Genomic DNA, 22,800 nt, shown 5'->3' with positions numbered 1-22,800 from the left:
ATAGGCATCAGGATTTCTGCGACAAATAAACCTTTATATCAAAATTAAATTCAATTCTTCATAATTTTTAAGCCTTTCTCCTGCTGATGTAGATAGAACTCAGTAAAATTTCCATTTTACATTAAAGTGTTGACTAAAGCTCTTATAAACAAATAGTTAGAGATATTCTTCAATGGCAGTAGATTAAAAAAGTCAATAAACAAAATTAATAAGAAGCGTGTCATGTCCTTCAAACAATGATGTAATATACCAAGTTAAACTTTCCACGCACGCGCGCGCGCGCGCACACACACACACACACACACACACACACACGAACAGTCTCAGAGTACAATTTGTATAGATCTGGGAGACAGCAACTAGGTTCCTAAGTCCATAAACAGCAAGAACTCCAGATTTTTTCTGAGAGTCTTGAGCCCTCTCTCAAACCCTTCCCAAATTTCAAGCGATGTTAATATTTAAGTAACTGCTGAAATGAGGGCTTTGTAATGCCATTTTATTTATGTTTAAAACATGAGGCATTTATAGATGTAAATACACTCTCTAGTTTACTCATATATACTTACAGGAGCAAAAACCATCAAAACAGTGAGAAAAAAGGGGAAACAACTTGTCTTCATACTTCAGCATTTTTCCTTTTCATTGAGCTAGCTTTTACATTATTTGTGCTTTGACATATTGTTACATTGTTCATCTCCTCCAAGCTCAGTGGTCTAGTCTATATGATGCTGCTTTGATATATTCCTACTCTTTGCTTATATTCTAGATGGCTCCAACCAATACATATGAAGTATAAAACTAAGCCAACATATGTAAATTAAAAACAATTCAACACGCATAAATGGGAAGTACTTCAAAAGCATATTTCTCTAACATTTTAAAATGGGAAATTAGTTTGTACCAGAATGGTTTATACTTCATACCACTCACTCTAGGAAAGCTGTGATACAATTAATGACATAAACAATGAGTCTCCTCACTGTAACCCTGGAAAACAATAGGTAAGCAACTCTGAGGAAAACAACTGTGCAGACCAGAATAGGATATTGCCAAAATCTCCATCGAACTGCATTAAAAATGACCATGACAGTTCTCCCTTTGGCAGCACATGTACTGAAAAACACCATCACAGTCACGATTCTCTTCTAATGGGGATTACAACAACCTTCTAATATCAAGCTTACCCGATGCTCTTCCTGCTGTTGTCTTAGAGTCTCATATTCAAGGGCTGGGGCAGGAAGTTGAGAGATGATTCTTTGTGTTTCTGTCAGCCACGGCCAAAGCTCTTCATAGGTTTCCCAGAACTGGTTAACCAGGGACTGTGCCCGTTCTAGCTGTAGATACCTCTCTGAGTTTACCTGGCAGATGGCATCATAGTTCTTCAACACTTTGTCCAATTTTTTCTAGAAAATAAGAGAATGAAATGTGTTCAGCTGGCCAAGCAGGCCAAAGACCTCAGGAACTCCAGAATGCTTTTTCTAGCATTAAATGCCTAGTGCAAAGCAGGTACTCAATAAATGTATGTTTAGTGAATAAATCATTAAAGCCTATTTAGATTGTAACCAGTTCTGTGTATAAAATTTCATTTTAATTAGAATTAAAAAGACCCTTCAAGGGGCACCTGGCTGGCTTAGTCAGTAAAGCATGTGACTCTTGATCTCAGGTTTGTAAGTTTGAGCCCCATGTTGAGTGTAGAGATGACTTAAAAATAAAACCTTAAAAAAAAAAAAAGATCCTTCAGGTTCATCCATATTGTTATACATGGCAGGATTTCCTTCCTTTTCAAGGCTGAATAATATTCTACTAAATGCTAATGTTGTGTTCTTGCCACAATTTAAAAAAAAATTTCCTATATGTAAAAATAGCAAAAACGTGGAAAACATCTTAAAATACAACAACTGGAGATTAAGCTAATAAATTATGGTATCTTCATACAATGGATTTTTATGTCATCATCAAAAATCATGGGATTTAATGACAGAGAACCACCCCCACCTCCAAACACTAGGTGACAAAACTCAAGATATAAACAAATAAATAGCCTCAAGTTTATGAATAAGACACTGAGCTTCCCAAACATAATTAACAAAATTCTTCAACTATCCTTCTAGGTCTTGTTGGTCCTTTAAGGTTGGAAAACAGGTCTCATATGAGTCTAGCAACATTAACATTACTTTGTAGCCAAAAATAAGGACTATCTTTCACAAATGAAATTGTAAGAGGAACTACTAGTCAACAAAATTAATTACATATATTAGAATCAGAGTAGAACATTATATTATACACTATGTTTTGTGGGCTGGTCACAGTGATCTAGATTATGGCATAAATTCACATCATAAACCAAGAGCAGAAGATAGAGCATAATAGTAATCTAATAAACTCCAGAATGACACAGAAATTATTTCATCATGACCAGCATTTTTCATGTCAAGATCTTTGTAAAAATAATAAAGGAAAGGTTAAATTACAAATAAGCAAATTTCCAGAAGAAACAGAAGAAGTACCAGTATACAGTTACATTCTATTCCTTTGTCTATGCTATACCTTAAAAGCAACACCTACTCTGAAATGTGATCTTAGGCACAGACTTATACGTAATTTTTTTTACTGTGGGATATTTTCCTACCAGAAGCATTCATACACATTAATTTCTTTAGTCTGCTCAGATGTCTGAATTTGAATGGAACTAAACATTTTTACTTGTGGCTGGTTTTTCATCAATTTAAAAGATTATTAAAAATGCATAAAGTAGATGCTTTCTTATTCAGCTCATTGTTTTTCCTATACAACTTACTGAAATTTTATACAGAATGGATCTCAGCGAAACGAGGTATTCTGAAGCATATAAACAAGAGTTGACATATCTAGTAACAGTTTATACTGATAGTAATGTAAGTAATACAGCCAACATTAATCGAATGTCTAACGTGTGCCAGTCATGCAAGGACACAAACCTTAATATTAGCACCTATTTAAAAAAAAAAACGTCCCCATGGTGATTCCCTCAAGGAATATTCCTTTTACTGTCACTCTGTAAGCTTGAAAAATACCTTACTTAAAACTAATGATTTAGCTGTCTAAATGGCAGCTGTGGATAAAGGAAATGTGCTTCTCTAGGACTAAGAGCTTAAGGCAGGTCATTTACTCAAGAGTCTCACCACCAGTCACACAGACAAGATTATACCTTCATTGATTGCTTTTCTTCTTCACTGCATGTGGCCATGATTTTATGTCCAGATTTAACAAGTTCATCAATAATATCCTTGTGTCGCAAAATCTCCATGGTGAATGTCTGTGATTTACCAAAATAAAGATTAAGAAGAGAGAGAGTGTATGACTAAAATGAAAATAATCAGGCAAAGTTGTTAAAAATACCAAGCTACGCTAGAGGGGTCTTGCAAAGTAAATCATACAAGCACATTGTCTAGACTTGGGGCCACGCTAACAAATAATTCTGATATAATTGGAAATTCACCTTTTGAAGCTGCAGCTGAGCAGAGGTCTGCTCTTGCTCAAGCCTGATGTCACCCAGAGACATCAATTTCTTTTCAGTCTCAGCAATCCAGGATAACTCGGCACCAGCTGCCTGGTCAAACTAAATAAGAGATAAATACTTAGGTCAGTAAGTTCCTGTAACTGGTGCCAGAAAAATACCTCTCTACATGTCTTTCAAATATCCTAATTCTGACACAAGCGGAAAATTTGAGCTTCTCTCTTTGTGGCATCCTGAAACAGTTTGTGAGGATGACTGAAGTCATAAAGAAAGGCGAACTTCCAGCAGAGTAATGAAACACAAGCTCTTCAAAGGCACTGGATGCATAACACAGCATTAATGACTTTAGGAGCGCTCTCTGTTGCCTTCTTTTTGGTAACCAGAAGACTCTTCTCCTTAAGAGTGCTACCCAAATTGAACGGCTCCAGAAGTCAATAGCTGCATCAAGCACGGCGCCCATCACTTTAATCCACAGGACACGCGGGCGGCATCCTGCTCTCCACATACAGGACTCCTAGCAAAACTCATGAAATATTCGCATGTATTTACCATATTATGTGTGCGTAAATGTACGTGCAAAGTATGTTCCTTTATGTACAGTAAACCCCCAAATATCTCACATATAATTTTTTTTTACATCTCATTTAAGAACAGCAAAAACCACTTCCAAGAGTATTCTTAAATTGTCTAAGAGGTTTCATTTTCCTGATCTTACCAATTCATGGCCGAAATTCATAAAGTACAGAAAAATATACAGAAGAAAATTAAAACCTGGAGTTAATACTGTTGGAATTTTAGTGAATTTCATTCCAAAAGTTGAAAAAGATTTATGAAAGTCCAGGATAAAACTGTATAAACACTTTCATATCCTGCTATTTCATTTATTATGAACACTTGCCATGTCATAGTCTTTTAAATGTGAATTTTAAGTAATATCATTGTATTCTAGCATACTTGGATATTTTTATCTAGGCTCATGTATTTTCTGCTATTACATAAACAAACCTGTAATAAATAGAAATCTCCGACAGCATCTCCAATTAGTTCCTTAGGATAGATTCCTAGAAGTTGAGTACCAAGTCAGAGAGCATGAACATTTTTGATACCCTGCATCAGACAGAAGCCAGTGCCTTCCAGGCAAGAAGTTATCATAAATGAGCAAAGTGGGTGAGTGCCCCACAAGCACCAGTGGGAAATGGTAACTAACGGTGGCATCAGTTGGAGGATTTCATGGGAAACAGACATCGTGAGCTTTCAATTCTCTAATATGTCAAGAGAACCTGGAAATCTAGACAGGGGGTAGGGGGTAACTAAGTGAGGAGAGAGAAGGGTAGAGATAAGATACTAGACTGGAAAATAATCCATACTTTTAAAACACTCTGCGACACTATGCAGACTCCTGGGCAGATGAAGTAGATGTACTTTTCCTGTTCCTTGTAAGTATACCTAAAAATCCTGGGCATTACACACATGTGTACACTGCATACGAAACATACATGAGAAGACTGAAAGGAAAGAGAAGAGAGCAGAACTGCTGTGGACCTTGTTGCTCAAGGAACAACACGGTGCTTAGTTCTCTGGGTTTTTTTTTTTTTCTTGCCTCACGTATCCTGCACTGGATACTGGAGAAAGTGCAACCCAGAAACAAAAACCCCAAGAAAAGACTGCTCTCTCAGCCAAATGACCAGGAAAGGGGCACCCCAGCAAGAGAACATTTAAACAATAGCCACTGTCTAAACACCACAGAACAGAAGCTGTGGTCCCACCCACACTCAAGCCAAGAAAGGCCTAGATTTTCACCCTCATGAGCTACAGGACAAGCTGTGGACACTGCTGGTGATGTCAAGAGAGGGCCAAGTAGGGAGCCAGAACTTTAGTTCCCACTGGCCATTGACAAGGTTCCTGCCCCGACTATCCATAGAAAGGATGTCGGGAACCCCCACGCAGTAATGAGTTGCCCCTCTCCGTCTCCTCTGGTGTGGTGTCGGGGAAGGCCTAGTGGAGAGTCAGGACTCTCACCACCACTTAGTGGTTAACGTAGTCACCCCCACTGAGGTGTGGGAAAGGCTGCTCAGAGAACTGAAGTCCAACTCCCACTCCCAGCCAGCAGATATGAGGAACACCCCCATTAGGTATCATGAGAGGCTGAGTGGGGAACCTGGAGCACTTCCACCTGGTAGCACCCCTGCCTTCTTCTGCCAGAGTGGTGCCAGAGGAAGTCAGTCAAAACAGAAAGTTTAATCAGTCAAAACAGAAAGTTTAATTAAGACCCAAAATTCATGACTTCACAGCAAGAACTAAAAAGACCTCCAACGGAACTAAAGAGAGAGAATCAATGGACACCAGTAAAGAGAGGACAGAAATGTTAGCACTGTCTGACAACAATGTGAAAGCAGCCATGATAAAAATGCCTCACTGAGCACTTTCAAACACAGCTGAAATGAATGAAAAATTAGAGAAGACCTTAACAACAAAACAGTCTCAGCAAAGAAAAGAGGCAATGTAAAGAACCAAATGGAAATTTTAGAACTTAAATTTAAAATAACAAATAAGCTTGGTGGGTGAGATCAATGAAGGGCATGGAGGAAAGAGTCAGTGAAGCAGAAGACAGAACAGAAATTACCCAATCTAAGTAAGAGAAAATAGACTGGAGAAAAAAAAAATCAACGGAACCTCAGAGACCTGTGGAACTACAATAAAAGATCTAACATTCCTGTCACTGGAGTCCCAGAAGGAGAGGAGAAAGAAGCTGTCCCAAAAAGTACTCAACCATTCTAGAAATGAAGTGCAGAAAGTTTGTGGTTGCCAGGAGTAAGGAGAGGGTAGAGGTGGGAGCCTATAAAAGAGCAGCATGAGGTAGTCCTGTGGTGATGAAATCTTTTGTATCTTGACTGCATCAATGTCAACATCCTGCTTGTGATCCTGTGCTATAATTTTGCAAAATACTACCCTTGAGGAAAATAGGTAAAGGGTACAATGGGATCATCTCTACATTATTTCTTATAATTACATGTGAATCTATAATTATCTTTAAAAAAGTTAATTAAAAACAACAACAACAATTCTGGGTGGTGAACCTCTCATCTGTGAGTTCTTATTCGCATTTTCTTTTAGATTTATACTACACCAAACAGCCCTTCAGATGGGATGTGCCAATTTATAATCCCACAAGGAGAGTTTTGCTGTACCCTCATCACCATGGGGTATAATTTATTTTTTAATAATATTTGCCAAGCTTATCAGTGGACTTCCCTTCATTATAAGGAAATAACCCGCCAGCCATGAACTGGCACAAACATGAATAGCACTGATTAAGAGTACTATTATGCTTTCAATCTTATAAGAAAAAATAACAAATTATACAAGTAAAGAATACATAATAATAATAATGTTATTATTACAGTTTTTTTTCTATATGCCATGGACCCACTTGTTTTCACCTTTGCGACATGAGTTAAATAAATTTGCAAATAAGTAAATAAATACTGAAGCTATTTGCAGGTCAATTTCTTTTAGTCAACAGTTCAGAATAGAAAAAAATTTCAGATAACCATTTGAATAATGGGCCCAAGCCAGATATTTAATAGGGGTAAAAATAAGTCTTACATTTACCTTAAAAACTCAACTGCATAAGGATATGAAAGGGAAAATAGGGCTTAACAGACCTTTCCCAAACAATCTCTACACATGCTACCAGCACAAAATCTGAATATAAACCAACATCTCCCAAAAAAATGATGCAGAGTCAGGCTGCTTTAAGACAAATATAGTATCTTGGCAGCAGTCACACTATCAGACCTGCTGATCAGAATTCTCCTTCAAGTGTCACACACTGAAGAGGATCACTGACACGCTAACGTTGTTCCAGATAGAAATTCAGAGTTTTAGCCCTCAGAGTAAGCTCCCTTAAAAGGGCAGTACTTCTGAAACGACTGTGTACATGTGTATGTTCCAATAGAATTATTTATTTTTCCTGTATTTCCCATAATATTATACATTTTTTTTTTTTAGCAAAGCCACATTTTCCATAAAATTTATTGAAGGGGCTCATGGTTTTGCAGACAGTAGTGTTAAGATACGTTTTTTCATTGATTCATTACTTTTTCTGCTACTGGGACAAATCAGAACAACGTAGATTCCAGAAAGAATCTTGAAAAACACCTGAAAAATTCTATCTTGAGGTGCTTTGGTGGCTCAGTTGGTTAAGTATCCGACTCTTGATTTTGGCTCAGGTTACAATCTCAGGGATGCTGGGCATGGAGCTTGCTTACGATTCTCTCTCTCTCTCCCTTTGTCTTTGCCCCACCTCTCCCTCTTTAAAAAATTCTATCTTCATCACTAATTTTTACAATGCTACTTAGTTTCAAATGGAACTACTCATTAGTTTGCAATAATATATCAATGTGAAAAAGAAAAAAAATTGGGGGGGTACCTGCCTGGCTCTGTCAGTGGAGCACGTAACTCCTGGTCTCAAGGTTGTGAGTTCAAGCCCCACACTGAGGGTAGAGATTACATAAAAATAAAATTGTAAAAAAAAAATAAAAATAAAAGAATAGGGGCACCTGGGTAGCTCAGTCAGTTAAGCAGCTGCCTTCGGCTCAGGTCATGATCCCAGGGTCCTGGGATCCAGCCCCGAATCGGGCTCCCTGCTCAGCGGAGAGCCTGCTTCTCCCTCTCCCTCATGTCCCACGAGGGAGTCCCTCGTGCTCTCTCTCTGTCAAATAAATAAAATCTTAAAAAAGAAGAAGAAGAAGAAAAATGTCCACTAATTTGGAAGCTTCAGATGTAGAAAAAGAAATCCTCATGAAAAACAAGTACAAGGGTCTTCTATGAATGGTTCACTAGCTTTCAAGCCATACACGATGAAACTTCAAAATAAAAGTTTATTATGTGATTCACTTAAAGAGTACAAAACTGAGCAAAATAGTACAGGCCTTTGTACCTGAGTGCAAGTGCTGCAAAATAACCTGAATAAAATTTAACAGTAAGGAGTTTTTTTTCTCTACTGACCCCTAAAAAAATAAAGTGACACACCACCCTGCTTGTTTGTAATCAAGGCTATTTTTAGCACTTATACGACAGTCCTAAGAAATAAAGTCAGGCTGTTAGTGTCAATATTAGTTTAAATCTATTTTTCTCTCTCTCCTTAAAAAAAAGGGGATCCAGTGAAAAACAGTGTGATGATACACTCTAAGTTGCCAAAATGGAAAGCTGAAACTCACTGTTTCTTCGACCAAGGCAAATATTTGCTCTGCTAAAAGAAAACAAGACTTCAAGCAGAGATTTCCCTTCTGTCTTTTGAGAAATTTTTTCATTAAATTACCAAATATTTATTGTCCAGCAACAAACAGAACAGCCACAGGGTCTTCACGAAGCAATCTGCAGTAAAGCAAGGCATTTTATTTAGGCCTATGAATCTTTCAAATGACTCTCTGTGTGCTTTTCTAATAGACCATAAAAGCTGTTTACTTTACAATGTGAGCAATATGGAGAGCAAGTTTACTAGACCAAATTTTAATAAATTTGTTCACAGCTTACTCAAATAGCAAAAATTAACTTCAAATACATTAGGGATAATCTTACCATCCATAATTGCATTCTGGGAAATATTTTATTAGGTATTATTAGTGGAGTCTAACCACTAATGTACTCTAACTCCTATTACAGTTGAACTAGTAGTTCAGGAATTTCCAACAAGATAATGAAAAACAATTTTTAAGAGATTTTTATTTTTTAAGTAATCTCTATATCCATTGTGGGGCTTGGACGCACAACCCCAAGATCAGGAGCTGTATGCACCCCTCACTGAGCCAGTCAGGTGCCCTGATAGTAAGAGATATTTTAATTGGCTATCTCTAAATATTCCTGAAAAACAGTCTAAAGCAATAATGGCCAGCATTTTACCGAACACGCTAAGTGCTTCACACTCAATATCCTCTTTAATCCTGACACAATGGCATAAGCTGGGCATTACCATTAACCCCATCCACAGTTGAGAAAACTGAGGCAGAGAGAAGTTATCTGACTTTCCAGAGATTACCCAGCTAGTTAATGTTGGATCTGGGACTCAAAGCAAGGTGGCCTGACCCCAGGGACTGTGCTTCTAGTTGCCATGTTATGTATAGCACTTGTGCTTGTCTACAGTCTGGGCTTCGTGAACTCAAAATATTCATGTGATTTCACCAAAAATGGCCCAAATACCCTAAGTCAATAGTACATTTTAACTTCTTCTTTAAATATTTCTCCAATCTCTGACAAACTGCTTTTGTATTTATCTAGAAACTTTCTCTAAAGTGGGAAGAGGTTTAAGAAAGGCAAAATGTAAGTGAACCTTAACTCCAAGGACATCTTCTACTCCCTTCCCCTGGCTGAGGATCTGATCACTTTCTTTTCATTAGCATTTCCTTCCATTTTGCTCTGCATTATTCACAACACAGCCCAGATTTTCCCATCCCCAACACCTGGAGGGTCAAAACAATCTCACTTCCATGGGGGAGGTTTCCTTCTAGTTCTTTAGAAGAAATAAACAGGTGTTATTTTTCTGCAAGGCTGATTCCTAATAAACCAATGACCTGCTTATTTTAACTGCCCCCAAATCACAAACCTATGTGTCTTTAATATAAAGGGGTCACTGCAGCCACTAAAATAAGACGAGCAATCAAAACTGTGAAGAATGCCTGGGATTCCCAGACCCGGTGAAACGCATCCATTTTAGCAACTTCTGACAACTGTGCGTACTGGTAAGAGGCAAAGGACAATGAACTGCTCTGAGGTTTGAACAATGATAAGGGTCTGACTTCAGGCTACAGGTCTGTACATCTTTTAAATGAAAGTGCCTTCTCCCTTTACCACCTCGCTCATTTGGTTCAGTTTGCATATTAGAGAAAAAAAAGCAACGAAAATATGTTACTATACACAGGTTTAACATGCAAAACCACATACAGGTGCTAACTCAGTTGACCTTATGTATTATGAGAAAGATGCAGATGTTCCGCTTTGTTTATAAAGTTCACCACCACTATTCACTAAGCTGCCTCGTTCTGCTCAGACTTTTCCTAAAAATAATGAATGGGCCTAATTCTTATAAAAAAAGAATACTCTCGGGGTGCCTGGGTGGCTCTGTTAGTTGGGCAGCTGACCCTTGGTTTCCCTTCAGGTCGAGATCTCAGGGTCTCAGGGGCATGAGATGGAGCCCTGCATTGGGCTCCATGCTCAGCAGGGAGTCTGCCTCTCCCTCTGTTCCTCCCTCCCCACCCATCTGCATACTCTCTCTCTCTCTCAAATAAATAAATGAAATTGTAAAAAAAAAAAAAAAAAAAAAAAAAGACTGTTCTCTTCAGAAGGTCAATGCCTGCCAATCTGTAGAGTCAGATGCATACAGTCCTTGCTCCTTAGCCCATAATTGAGGCAGTTTGATTACTTCTCAAATAGCAATAAATACTACTCACATTTACACAGAGTTCTACCATCAGGCTCTAAGATTTCAAAATTCAGTGACAAATGTTTTCAAAACTTACCATGATATAGGAGTAACATTAAAAAAAAAAACAATTAACCACATCAAATCAGAACTTTTCTTAAAAACTATATTAATAGAGGGCTGTTACAAAGTCATGCTAATTAGCAGGTATCTGTATGTATCCTTCCCTTTCCTTTTCAAGCTAATTCTTTCCATGTTTTCCTGGACATCTTTCTTGTGGGTGTCTGGAAGTCAATATACTCTGCAATAGTGGCCTGATACCTCACAACAAAGTCTTCATATTTCTGCTGAATTCCAAAAAGCAGGTGATAATATTATAAAGGAGGTAGATCTGAACATAAACAGCCTTAATGCCTGGGGAGGGTGAAACACCTTAATAGAAATTTGCCTGGAAACAAAACATTCAGTTATTTAAAATCTAGTTAATCTAGCCAGCTTATTATGAAGCAAAGCATTAAATATATACATTTAAAAATGAACAAGTCATGTTCAAGACACATATCCTTACCCCATTAACCTGTGGGTGTGGGTATGTTGAGGGTAGGGACATGGAAAGGATTAGCTGTTACTAAAACCAATTGTATGTGACTATGGGTATGTCCGAAAAGATGGACGGTGGTTAGATTATGTCCAGGGTTTCAGAGGAGGAGAAACATAGAACAGTTCATGATTTTGTATACGCCATAAAACAGTACAAAATATGTGGCTAACATCCAGGTCTCAAGATGTTTTTGCATCATCTCATATATTGCATGGATGTATTATCATTGCGTAAACAGAAAAGAAATATTTTAGTATCAACTGTACTCTGGTCCTAATTCCAAACATTTATAAATGGGCAAAGTCACGAAAGGACTTCAGTGATTTATTAGCTCCTTTATAAACTTGAAAATTGTAAGTTTAGAAACCATTCTTTTGGGTACAAAACTAAACCTTCGCCAAACCAGAAAAACAGGTACCAAATTTGTTTTTAAATTCTCCCAGAGAATGGTAATTTCATATCCTGTCAGCACTGTACTCTCCTGGCTCTCGGTCCTTGTAGGCGGAGATGCTCTCATTGCATACTTCCATTTTGCTGTGATAATGGCACCTTTCTTCAGATTATTGGAGGAGGATAGAAAAAAATTACACCACCCCCTCAGGATTTCTCCTCTCTACATAATTTGTTAGGGGGCACCACAGTGAGTAGAATGAGATCTGGATTAAATCTGGGTCCAACTCCAGCATGTACCAGCTTTTGGGATCACAGGCAAGTCCTTTCACCGCATATGTTCTTCCCACTCAAAAAGCATGTCTCTTCAGCATAGCGGGAGGATTTCAATTTTTTTTTTTTTTTTTTGATGGCTTAAGTACATTTTACAGATTTTCTTTACTGCTGGAGGTATTCCATTGGACAGACTTGCAGGCATTTCAAAGGAATGCACATATGAATACAGAATAAATACGTGCGAACAATGAGAAAACAGCATTAACTTTAGCTGTGTGACCTACCTTACTACTACACACATTCTCTCTCTCTCTCTCAGAAGGAAGACTAGAAAGCTAGTGATCATATTATTTACACACATTCTTACTTCCAAGAGTTTTCTGTATTCTTTCAGAAAATTTTAAAATTTTCTATAGCAAATGATTTTATCAGAAAAAGAAAAAAACAAACAAACAGTAACTGTTTTTTTCCCAAATGATGTATGTTTGGGACATATACTGACTTGGTTACCTCAGAAAATACCTGCTAACCTTGAAAAGAATTGAACTACAGTTGATGACATTGGCACATCACCAAGATTACTAACCAATAAAGCTCCACCTGCCATCTTGCCCTCATTACGGTCTTACTTCAATGAACTGACCAGCCATAGTCAACTTCTCAAGAAAAATCATACTCCAGGTGCACAGAATATTTGTCTTGCTATTTAGGAAATCTTCAGTGCCAATTCTGAAATACTGGTATCAGTTTTGGTGAAAAAAAATTCAGTATTTTCCTATAGCTGAATAACTTCACAAATAAATGCATTTATTTTCCTGTCATAAGGAGGCACAGAAACTATGCCAAACTTGGAAAACAGAAGTCATGCAGATACATTCCTCAGGCATGAATGCTCTCCCTCACAAAAACTTTTTTAGGCAGGCCTTTTGCTGTCATGGTTTTTCATCGGCTTTTGTGACTCCAGAGCATGGCACGAACAGGAGGAGGGAAGCATTGTGCCACATAAATTATGATATATAACAATATATAAGTTACACCTTTACAGCAACCTTCAGAAATTAATTCCGGATGCTCCCACACAATCTGCATGATTTGCGTTTCTTGCTTCTGGCACGCATTAGGAGAAGCTTAGTTATGGACCTTCCACAGCTCTGCTCTACAGTACAATGTAAGAGTGCACTAACCCTGCCACAGCAAGTCCGCAGTGAGATTCTGATGACTTAATGTCAACAGTCTGGATACTCCATAGAAGTTCATCAAACCATGTCTTCTAAACTTCTGTCTCCAGGACCCCACTCATTGCCCACAGGTTTCCGAGGGAGCTGGGGTGAGGGCCGGGTGCCCATAAAACTCTCCAGAACTACAGACTCTGCATGAGTCACACACAGGTCAGAAACTGTTGTTTTCCCCCTCCAGTCATCTCCAGAAAACACACATCACCAACACACCACTGCTTCCTTTGCAGAAAGAATGTAGCCTTTCTCTGCCATAGCTGTATGGAAATGAGCAGCTAATACTGACTTAGATGAAAACTCAAAATATTTACTCAGTCAATTTACTTAGTCAAGGCATAAAATCAGCATTAGCAACTCACATACATGGAGGCAAAAAGCACTCTGTTTGGAAAGCGGGGCTGGTCTTCCCAGTGAGTGATTTGGTAAAGGCTAAGTCTGGGATACAGTGAGGCAGATGGCTGTTAACAATGTACAGATCAGCAGTGCCCTGCCTGGCACTCACATGTCCAAGGGACCCTAATTCTTTTCAAACCCCTCCTTTCATTTTTGAAGCAGAACAAATGAGTGGGAACACTGTGAACAGTAATCTTTGTTCAGGTAAAGGCTCGGAGAACAACTAGGGAGAATTTATTGCCGGGACAACAAACTATGCGTCCCTACCTGCTGGGATCTCAGAATGGCGGCATCGATCTCCTCCACCTTTTGAGTGATGGTATCGCTCACTAACCGGTAGCGCTCATTGTCCTCGGCCACCATTTTTTCAAGTCCTTCCCTTGCCCTCCATGGTACCAGCTCCAGTAAAGCACTGCTCACTTCATTAAGGGAGTCCAACAAGGCTTTGCTGTTCTTTGCTTCCTTTTTCAGTTCCTGAAAACAGAATTAAGAAAACATACAAATCTGGGGGTACTGCTCAAGAGTGAACAGGCTTTTCCTTTCCCTATCATTGGCCCTAAAGTCCTTTGCAAGCCAATAGGGCCAGGCCCTGGTTGCCCAGTTAAGTTCTAGAAACCTTTGTTATTTAAAGCTATTCTGTAAAAAGGAAAGTGTTTCCTGAGGAGTTCCAAAGAACAATTCACTGGTCAACATGGCAAAGATTTTATCTTTGAACTTTAATATAAATGTTTAAAATTTGGGAAACAAAACCAAGTAAGATGGCATGTATTATTCTTTGCCTTCTGGTAACTTCTCAGTAATCAGGTACCAGAAAAGTAAAATAAAGAGGAAAGTCCAAGCCAGAAGTGAAGTGACCCTCAAGATGAGAACATACTGGCTTTACATCATTCCAGCTGAATCACAACAGGCTCTGTGAGCCTGACCTCCACAACTCCCTTTCACCCCACGTGATCACACTTCCTTTATCAACTTCAGGGTTGATAAAAACAGAGGTTCTCTCTGAAGAGAAGAACCATTACCATGACAGAACACCACCTCTGCAGTACAAGGAGAAAAGCTACCTCATGTTATGGACCTATCTTAGAAAAATATGGTTACTCTAAGCAATTACATGTATGTCTAAAACAATCATTTTCCTTCTTTTTTTTCTTCCTCTCTGTTTTCATCATTCTGTCTCTTGTGTAATAAACTATACTCCCAACCATAAGACTTGAAACAAATTACGATGCACTGTGATCCTCTCTGGTTTCCTGAAAGTTCTAAACCATTGATTTGCTACCAGTTTCTCTTGGGTCCTCACCCGTGGAGGCATCCTCCAGTCTGTTAGGAATGACCCGAGACTATCTCCCCAAAAGAGAACCCACAGATCAAAACGCATAGATGAGAGCGTACTTTCTGCCTCGCTTGTGCTTGGCTTGCTGCGTCTCCTGTCAGGACCTGCGTCTCATAGGAAAGTAATTCCACCTCCACTCTGTCCAGCCAGGTGCAGAGCTCCTCACGCGTGGAGTGCAGCTGCCTCGCGAGCTGCAGGGCCTGTTCCAGAGTCTTGGCTACATCCGTGCTCAATTTCGTAATGTCTTTGTACCTCACTTTAATGGCTTCCAATTTATCTTGAATTATTAAAACTTCATCACCTAAAATTTCAAAGGCATGTTAGATCTCCAGAAAGAAAAGGTAGAGAGAGAGTTTCCTCAGATATTATTGTACACTGATGAGATTTTTCTAGGGAGGGAAAAAAAAAAGGCGGGATATTTTCCCAAAGATGATCTGACCCAAAAGAAACCTTTTTCCAGGTTTTAATCTTTTTCCCAGGACTTTTGGCAAATCTCAACAGCTCTGAAAACACAACTATAAAGTTGGAAAGGGCTACAGCACCTCAGTTACATGAAGGCATCATCTTTGCATCTAACTACATGGAATTTTTGGTTTTCAAGCAGAGGGGCTAAACACTGCTTGGGTTCAAACACTGGCTCTGTGGCTTGTTACCATGTGTAAGAACCTCTCTGTTCCCTTGGTTATGCATCATTACATAGGGGTAAGAACAGAAATCCACCTCATAAGGTCATGATAAAAATTCAATGAGTTTATTTGCAAAGTGTTTAGAACGGTGCCTGGACTATGTGTACGTATGCATGCACGTGTGTGTGTATGTGGGACATATGCGTGGTGTGTGCATGTTTATACATGTTGAAAATAATAAACTCATCTGCACTGTCTCAGTAGGTCCTCACTCAACTCTACTTCATGTTCAGATAGAGAAATTGTGTCCTGGATTTCAGACTCCTAGTCCAAGATCCTAGATACCAGAATACTGGTCTAGATACTAGATACTAGAATAATCTAGATAGATTCTAGATACTATATTGAATCCTCCAACTCATAGTGAGTGATACTTGCCCATGCCACAGTACCAACGCTCAGCGACATGGGTAGAACGGAACTTTCCTATGGCCAAAGGAATGACCAACACAAGTCAGTCTGTATCTGTTTTGTTTTGTTTTGTTTTTTTGGTGGGTTTAAGGATGAGAAACAAAGCCTGGGGGTAGCCACGGGTGTGTGTGTGTGTGTGTGTGTGTGTGTATCATGGAACGCAAACTAGCTTAACACTGGAAAAATGTGTCTACCACCTATGCACTCATGTAGTACAAACCGCCTCCCGCAAGTGGAAAACCCACGTAACTCTGCTTCCCAGACCATCCCCTATGCCACAGTGCTTTGTGTGAGTAATACGCACAACTTCCATTAAGAACGCAAATGAGATCATGAGAAAAAAAGTGAGATCATATTCCAAAACCCCCTTGGGTTTCAGCCTTCAAAAGAATTCTGCAGAATGAAGTCTTGGAGTGGCCCCAAAATTACAAAATACTGTTTTTCCCCCTCTCCCTAAAATATTTAGAAAGCAATGCAAAAATGCTAACTGCATGATGAGTTGATTTGAAAGATTCTCACCTGTTGTTTGTTTTAGTAGTTCTAAGCCATTTAGTAATGCCTGATCTACATTTTGTTTTCTGAGTAGGATGTCCTCTTGCAGAACCTAAAAACACAGGTATCATTTTTATGTGTGGGGGGGGATTTAAATAACAATTAGCTTTGGTTAATCTTAGAGAACTCTGTGTTTCATAGAGATTTAACTATACGCCTCCCATTTTCAACTAGTCATTCCTGTTCCCCCGTCTCCCCCTCCTCCTAAACCATCCTGGCCCAGGTCTCATGTTCAGCTACCCTAATTCACACACTCTCTGTTTCATAAAACAGCTTCTGTGAAAATACTGGACTACTAGTTAATTACGAGTCTTTGTATACAACCCTAAAACAACAAAAGAAAAGTGAAAAATCTGGCTAGTGGATAAATTCAATCTTTTCTGAAGGTGACTTCATCAGAAGTAATCTGTATACACAGACAAAGTCTTTTTGGGGTATAGCAATTCACCTAAATCATAAAAACATAAAATAATACAGAAATAAGGAAGACTGAGAAAACAATGACAACTGAAAAGAAAAAAGAACATAAATAAAAATACCCGAAGTTCAGACTGCAGCTTCCACAGCCCCTCAGCGCTGTAGTCCTGGACTGAGAGCTTGCTGAGTTTGTCATGCACTTCGTTCAGCCAAGTCATCAGCTCAACTTCATCTTCCCCAAAAATCTTAGCATTACATAAGGCCTGCTGGAGGAGCTCAGACCTGCTGTGACTTTTCTCTTGAATCTCAATGTACCACACTTGAGAGGAGTCTAATTTATTTTGCACCATATCTTTATCCTCCCTGGAGCTCAAAACCTTTAAGGACTGGCCAATGCTAACAGCCTGGTGTAAATGTTTATTGTGATGGATGATGTCATCTTCTAAGGCCTAAAATAAAGTTTAAAAAAAAAGAGAGAAACAAAAAGGATGGGCAAATAAAAATGAAAACATAAATAGAACGAAAGAATGACACCTGAAATGGGCTGCTGCAATCATGCGTAACACAACAGTATGTAACTCAAATTTATGACTAAAACCATGAAGGAGATGGAAAACGGAATCTTACTAACGTGCAATGGGTATCTTACTTTGTGCTGTGCAATTTGTTCTTCAAGTTTTGACGCTTGGGTTCCTATGGGCTCACAATTCGCCAGCCTCTTTTCTATGGTTGTAAGCCACTCATTCAATGGTTCTAGGGTTTCATGAAATTGCTGTGCTACCACCGAGATACCTTCCAACTGACGATTCCTACACAAATGCCAAGATAAAGGTCATTTAGGGATGAAGAATGTGTGAAATATTCAACAAAAGCCTTTACTCATGCTCTTGCATTTGGAACATTTTTTGTGGAAAACATCTAAGGTTAAAGTTAAGATCTCTCACATTTAAAGGACATGCTAAAATAGTTCTCCTACTAAATAAAATTAAAAGTGAACAACAGACCAATCCCAAGTGCCTAAATCTTAAGAAACTCTGAAGAAATTTGGTTGCAATACTTATAATAATAGCTGGATAATAATAAGAGCAAATGTTTTAATAACAACAGCAGCAATAATAATGACAGTAAAAAAAAATTTACTGAACACATAGTCTGCACCAAACTCTGTTCTAAGTGTTTTACATATTAATTAACTTCGATCAGAGCACTAGTTACTGCGATTGCCTTAATCAACTGGTCAAAATTGGATTCACATGTTGAAGACCACCTAGTGCTACCCCGCATGGAATGAATAGGGATTCCTACTAGAGTAGGAGTAGAGTAGTGTGTCAGGTGTATTTTCCACCCCCCACCCCAAGTACAGCATCAGGTATATTTCCCAAAAGCAACAGTTAATATTTATGGATTAAAATACCACAAAAGAAGAGAAATATTCTTCAGACTTTGACTTATTTGAAATACACTTTAATATAATTTGAAATGCTTCTAGAAAACCTATTGTTTCCTCAGTGTAAAAAGTACCATGGAAGTGAAAACTCACTTCCCTCGTCCTCAGTTTTCACCTAGGGCCAGAGACTGTGCTGGTCTCTATACTGAGAACCTGATTCAGTATCAAATCCTGGGACGAAGGATTGTTGTCATAACTTTTTATCCTGTTTAATTCTAAGGGAATCATGTGATTTAAGAAATTCGCTTCCTACAGAGACCAAAGGATTTCTAGAAAATTGGCACATGCGACTGAACACAATTTCTGTATCATTTTATCATAAACTACATATTCCTATATGTCCTATATGTAGTTATCATAAACTACAAATTCCTGTATGTCTTAAAAATATATTTGATCTTTAAAAAATGAATAAAATGACAAAACTATTTTTGACTTCTGACTTATCACTAAATTCAAATATCCAATCATCTAGAATCAGGGAAAATAAATTATTTTGTGACTAAGTTCAGTTTACTGTGACTTAAATTGTGAGTGACTTTATTAAACTGTGTAGGAATCCTAATACGACCAGTACCCTTCCACTTAATACCATTGTGAGGAAGGTTTAGGACAAGAAAGCTATGTGGTAGCAAAGCAGGGACCTAGACATTCACTAATTTATTTTTTAAAAAGTACTATGAGTATCCCCATGGCAGCCAGGGCACAATGTCCTAGGCATTACACAGAAGGAATGATCTCCTGAAACATATTAAAGGTTATGAAGCTTTTAGCCTCCTTAGGAGCATCTTATTCTATGGTCCTACAACTATAATTAATTCTACCTCAATATTCAAGATGAGACAAATCCTTCTCTTCACCATTGTAGTTCCAAAGAACGGAGCAATTTATGGAAATAATCATTCTGTTCAGGGGTTCGTCTATTTTCAAACAGTCTATGTGGCTATGGTTACACTTCAGTGTGGCTACTATTCAGCACTGGTCAATGTGATGCCAACATGGACAATGAAAAAATACGACTAAAAAACAGGTTGACTGCATGCCCAGCATACCATGCTCCAGACGTCTTAGCCTTCATAAACATCACTGCATCCTACCATCTACTTCGTGTCTCAGCTAACCCTACTCCTTTAAAAACAAAACTGTCATTTCCCTGCCCCCAGGCTCCATTCTCCTATTATATGTTCCCACAACACCCTATGTTTTTGCTGTGGAACATTACACTTGTCATTACTTTCCATTGGCTATGAAACTCTACTAGACTGTTCTTTGAGGAGAGCTCACCTCTACAACCCAAGGCCTTGCTCTGTGCCTAATGCCCAGCAGGCAGGCAGTCACTAGGCCATAGATATAAATAACTTACTCCTAAGGGAATTAATTCTGTTAAAATAAAGAGTTGCAATTATTTGGTGACTCTAAGACCTTACCATTAGAGGAACGAAGAGAGAGGCCCCACAGCCCTTGCTCCCTGTTCACGTACATGGTAAACACAGGAAAATGATGATTTGAAGAAAAGCATTATCAACATGCAAACTATCAGTACGAAAGCCTTTGCTACTCTTCCAAAAGACTGGAAGTATTTAAGTTACCTCGTTTCAGCTTTATTAAGCAATGCCTCCCATCTACTATCCAAGAGACTCAGCTGTTTCAAAATCTTCACTTTATCTGCAGGCTCTGCTGTTGCAGCAATTTTTTCTCCTTCTCGTTTGATTACCTCCACTGTAGATTTGCGGTCATCCAACAATCTTTGGAGAAGCTTCAGACGGAACATTAAATACCAAGAGCAAAAGGGGTGGGGTGGGGTAAAGGAATAATTGTAATTTGTATGGAGTCATATAAAAAAGAGGTAGGATTTTAAAAATAACTCATTTTGTTTGGTGATTCATTGCTATTGTGTCAGACACTGTGACTGGGGCTTTTCATAGCAGACAAAACTAATATCGATAAGGCCATTAAGCCCATTCATTATTAATTTTCTAATATAAAATAATGGGGTAGAAGGTGCTGCTGAAGGGTAGCTCCACAGCACTGAAAGCACAAAATCCCCATTATTGTAACGAAATGGGAATACCATACACCTTCAACAATCACCTGTTTTACTGAGACAAGATAATAATAAATCATCACTGTCTTCAACACCTTTCCCCATGTTAAACAAACCATTCTAGACAGGGAAACAAGCTAGTGAGGCTAAAACTGGAGGCTCCTGCCTCTCTTTACTAGGTGGAACTAGCCCCTAAAATCCCTTCATGAGGCCAGAAACTAAAAAAGGGCCTCTAAATATCATTTCCAAAAGGAACAGAGGATGGAATAAGTCAGAAATCCCCAAAGCTAGCTAAATAAGACCAGCATTTCAGGACTTAGCAGCAGAATAAAATCCAATTTAATTCTAAGCAAACATTTCAAAAAGCCTAGGATGGAATGTTTGACAGAAGTAGCCAGAACTCAGGATTACCTTGCTCTAATCTAATCAGAACGATTATTTCATGAGCAAGTGCTAAGCACTGGGACTGTGTTAATAAAAGTGAGGAAGGCACAGGTATAAGAAAAGCTAAATACTTCTTCACTGCTTCCTTAATCTGATCCTGACTGATAGTTAAGGATTTAAAAAATGCACAGTTACCTCTAGGTAAGAAGCTAAAAGAGTATCCTCTCCCTTTCACTTTGGGACCACCAAATCAGGCAGTAAGAAGAACACGTTTAAAAAAAGAAGGGAGAAACATGCAAACTCTCTTGATACAGGGTACAGTCATTATAAAATCAAGGTACAACAGGTGGTTAGGCAGTAAGGAGAAGTAATTAAATGGATTACTTCTGATAAACTTTAATAGCAAAGCCTCTAGCAATTAAGAAAGCAAAATCAACAAATACATTTTGTTGGCTAAACATAGTTCATTGACTTTGGGAGTGTAAGAAAGGTTTAATTAAATACTGAATGGGAGCAATTATATTATTGTATACAACATCATATTATACTTATTAAATATTAATAAGTATTTAACAATATCAAATATTAACATTATTACATCTTATATATTACATATATATTGTTTAAAAATCATGCAAATGCAATGCTTCCTGTTATGTTTCTGTAATCCTTATCTCTAAATCTATTTCTAATAGGTTAATTCCCAATACCCTAGAGTCTTCAAAGAATTTTTAAAGATAGTATTGAATGTCAAAACTAAATTAAACTTCTTTATCCATTCTCATCTTTTTAAAGTTCCATACAGGAAAAAAATCTTACCAACGTGCTGTGTACTAGGCCCCTCCCATATGCAATTGTAAGTCATGGCTAACAAATTGTCTGAAAATGCACTAAATGCTTCCTAACTGACCACCACCCTCGGGAGCACAACATTTTTTTGCATGTTATCATCCCTTTAACAAGTGTGTCTTTCTTTCCAACTTGGTCTTGTACTGGTAGTGTCAAAAGACACAACCACATACTCCTTAGCATATACGAATCAAATGTTTGCTTCCTTAGCACATAGGCTGAGTCACAAAAAATATTTGTGACATAGGCTGAGTCACAAAAAATATTTAATCTATAAATAAGGAGTGAGACATACTGGCTTCCAGTTATGGAGTGAACAAGTCATGGGGATGAAAGGCACAGCATAGGGAATATAGTCGATAGTATTGTAACAGTGTCATAGGGTGACCGATGGGAGCTACACTTGTGGGGAACGTAGCATAACATGTAGACTTGTTGAATCACGCTATATTGTACATCTGAAACTAATGGAACTTTGGGTGTCAACTATACTTAAAAAAAAAAAAGCCAATTTCAAATAGATCGATCTAATATATAAGGGAATGGAATTTCTGCCAAAGTCACCTTCTCAGTGAGTGAGGTTTACCTTAACTACCCTATTGGAAACCGCACACACACAACCCCAACTCCACCCCACCACTTCCTGCCTTCCTTCCTGGCTCTGGCATTTCCTAATTCTTATCTCCCATCCCTGCTTTATCACTTGCTAACTTATCACAATTTACTTACTTTTACTGTCTCTCCCTCTTCCTCCCCGCCCACTAAACCTTCCAACTCAATGAGGAGCTTTCCTCTTCAGCACCTGAAACAATGTCAGACCCATGCCAGATGTTCAGTTAATCCCTGTTGAATGACTGAAAACTAAG

The 22,800-nt window shown here is 38.4% G+C and overlaps 1 protein-coding gene across 3 annotated transcripts in view; it reads right to left on the bottom strand.

Annotated features, from left to right (window-relative positions):
• The window catches only part of LOC111152327 (dystonin), a 474,965-nt gene that overhangs the window by 51,864 nt on the left and 400,301 nt on the right, over window positions 1-22,800 (bottom strand). For all 3 annotated transcript variants that reach the window (XM_022510820.1, XM_022510821.1, XM_022510822.1), the window contains 9 exons: window positions 20,247-20,413; window positions 17,860-18,019; window positions 17,333-17,659; window positions 16,761-16,845; window positions 15,204-15,445; window positions 14,079-14,285; window positions 3,479-3,598; window positions 3,188-3,295; window positions 1,185-1,403 (listed from right to left, as the gene is read on the bottom strand). In XM_022510820.1, coding sequence (XP_022366528.1) covers window positions 1,185-1,403; window positions 3,188-3,295; window positions 3,479-3,598; window positions 14,079-14,285; window positions 15,204-15,445; window positions 16,761-16,845; window positions 17,333-17,659; window positions 17,860-18,019; window positions 20,247-20,413 — 1,635 coding nt within the window. The remainder of the gene's footprint in view (window positions 1-1,184; window positions 1,404-3,187; window positions 3,296-3,478; window positions 3,599-14,078; window positions 14,286-15,203; window positions 15,446-16,760; window positions 16,846-17,332; window positions 17,660-17,859; window positions 18,020-20,246; window positions 20,414-22,800) is intronic.

Source organism: Enhydra lutris, unplaced genomic scaffold (genome assembly GCF_002288905.1).
Source record: "Enhydra lutris kenyoni isolate GAN:26980312 unplaced genomic scaffold, ASM228890v2 scaffoldscaffold28, whole genome shotgun sequence".
Taxonomy (NCBI): Eukaryota; Metazoa; Chordata; class Mammalia; order Carnivora; family Mustelidae; genus Enhydra; species Enhydra lutris.
This window is presented reverse-complemented; position numbering and strand designations above follow the sequence as displayed.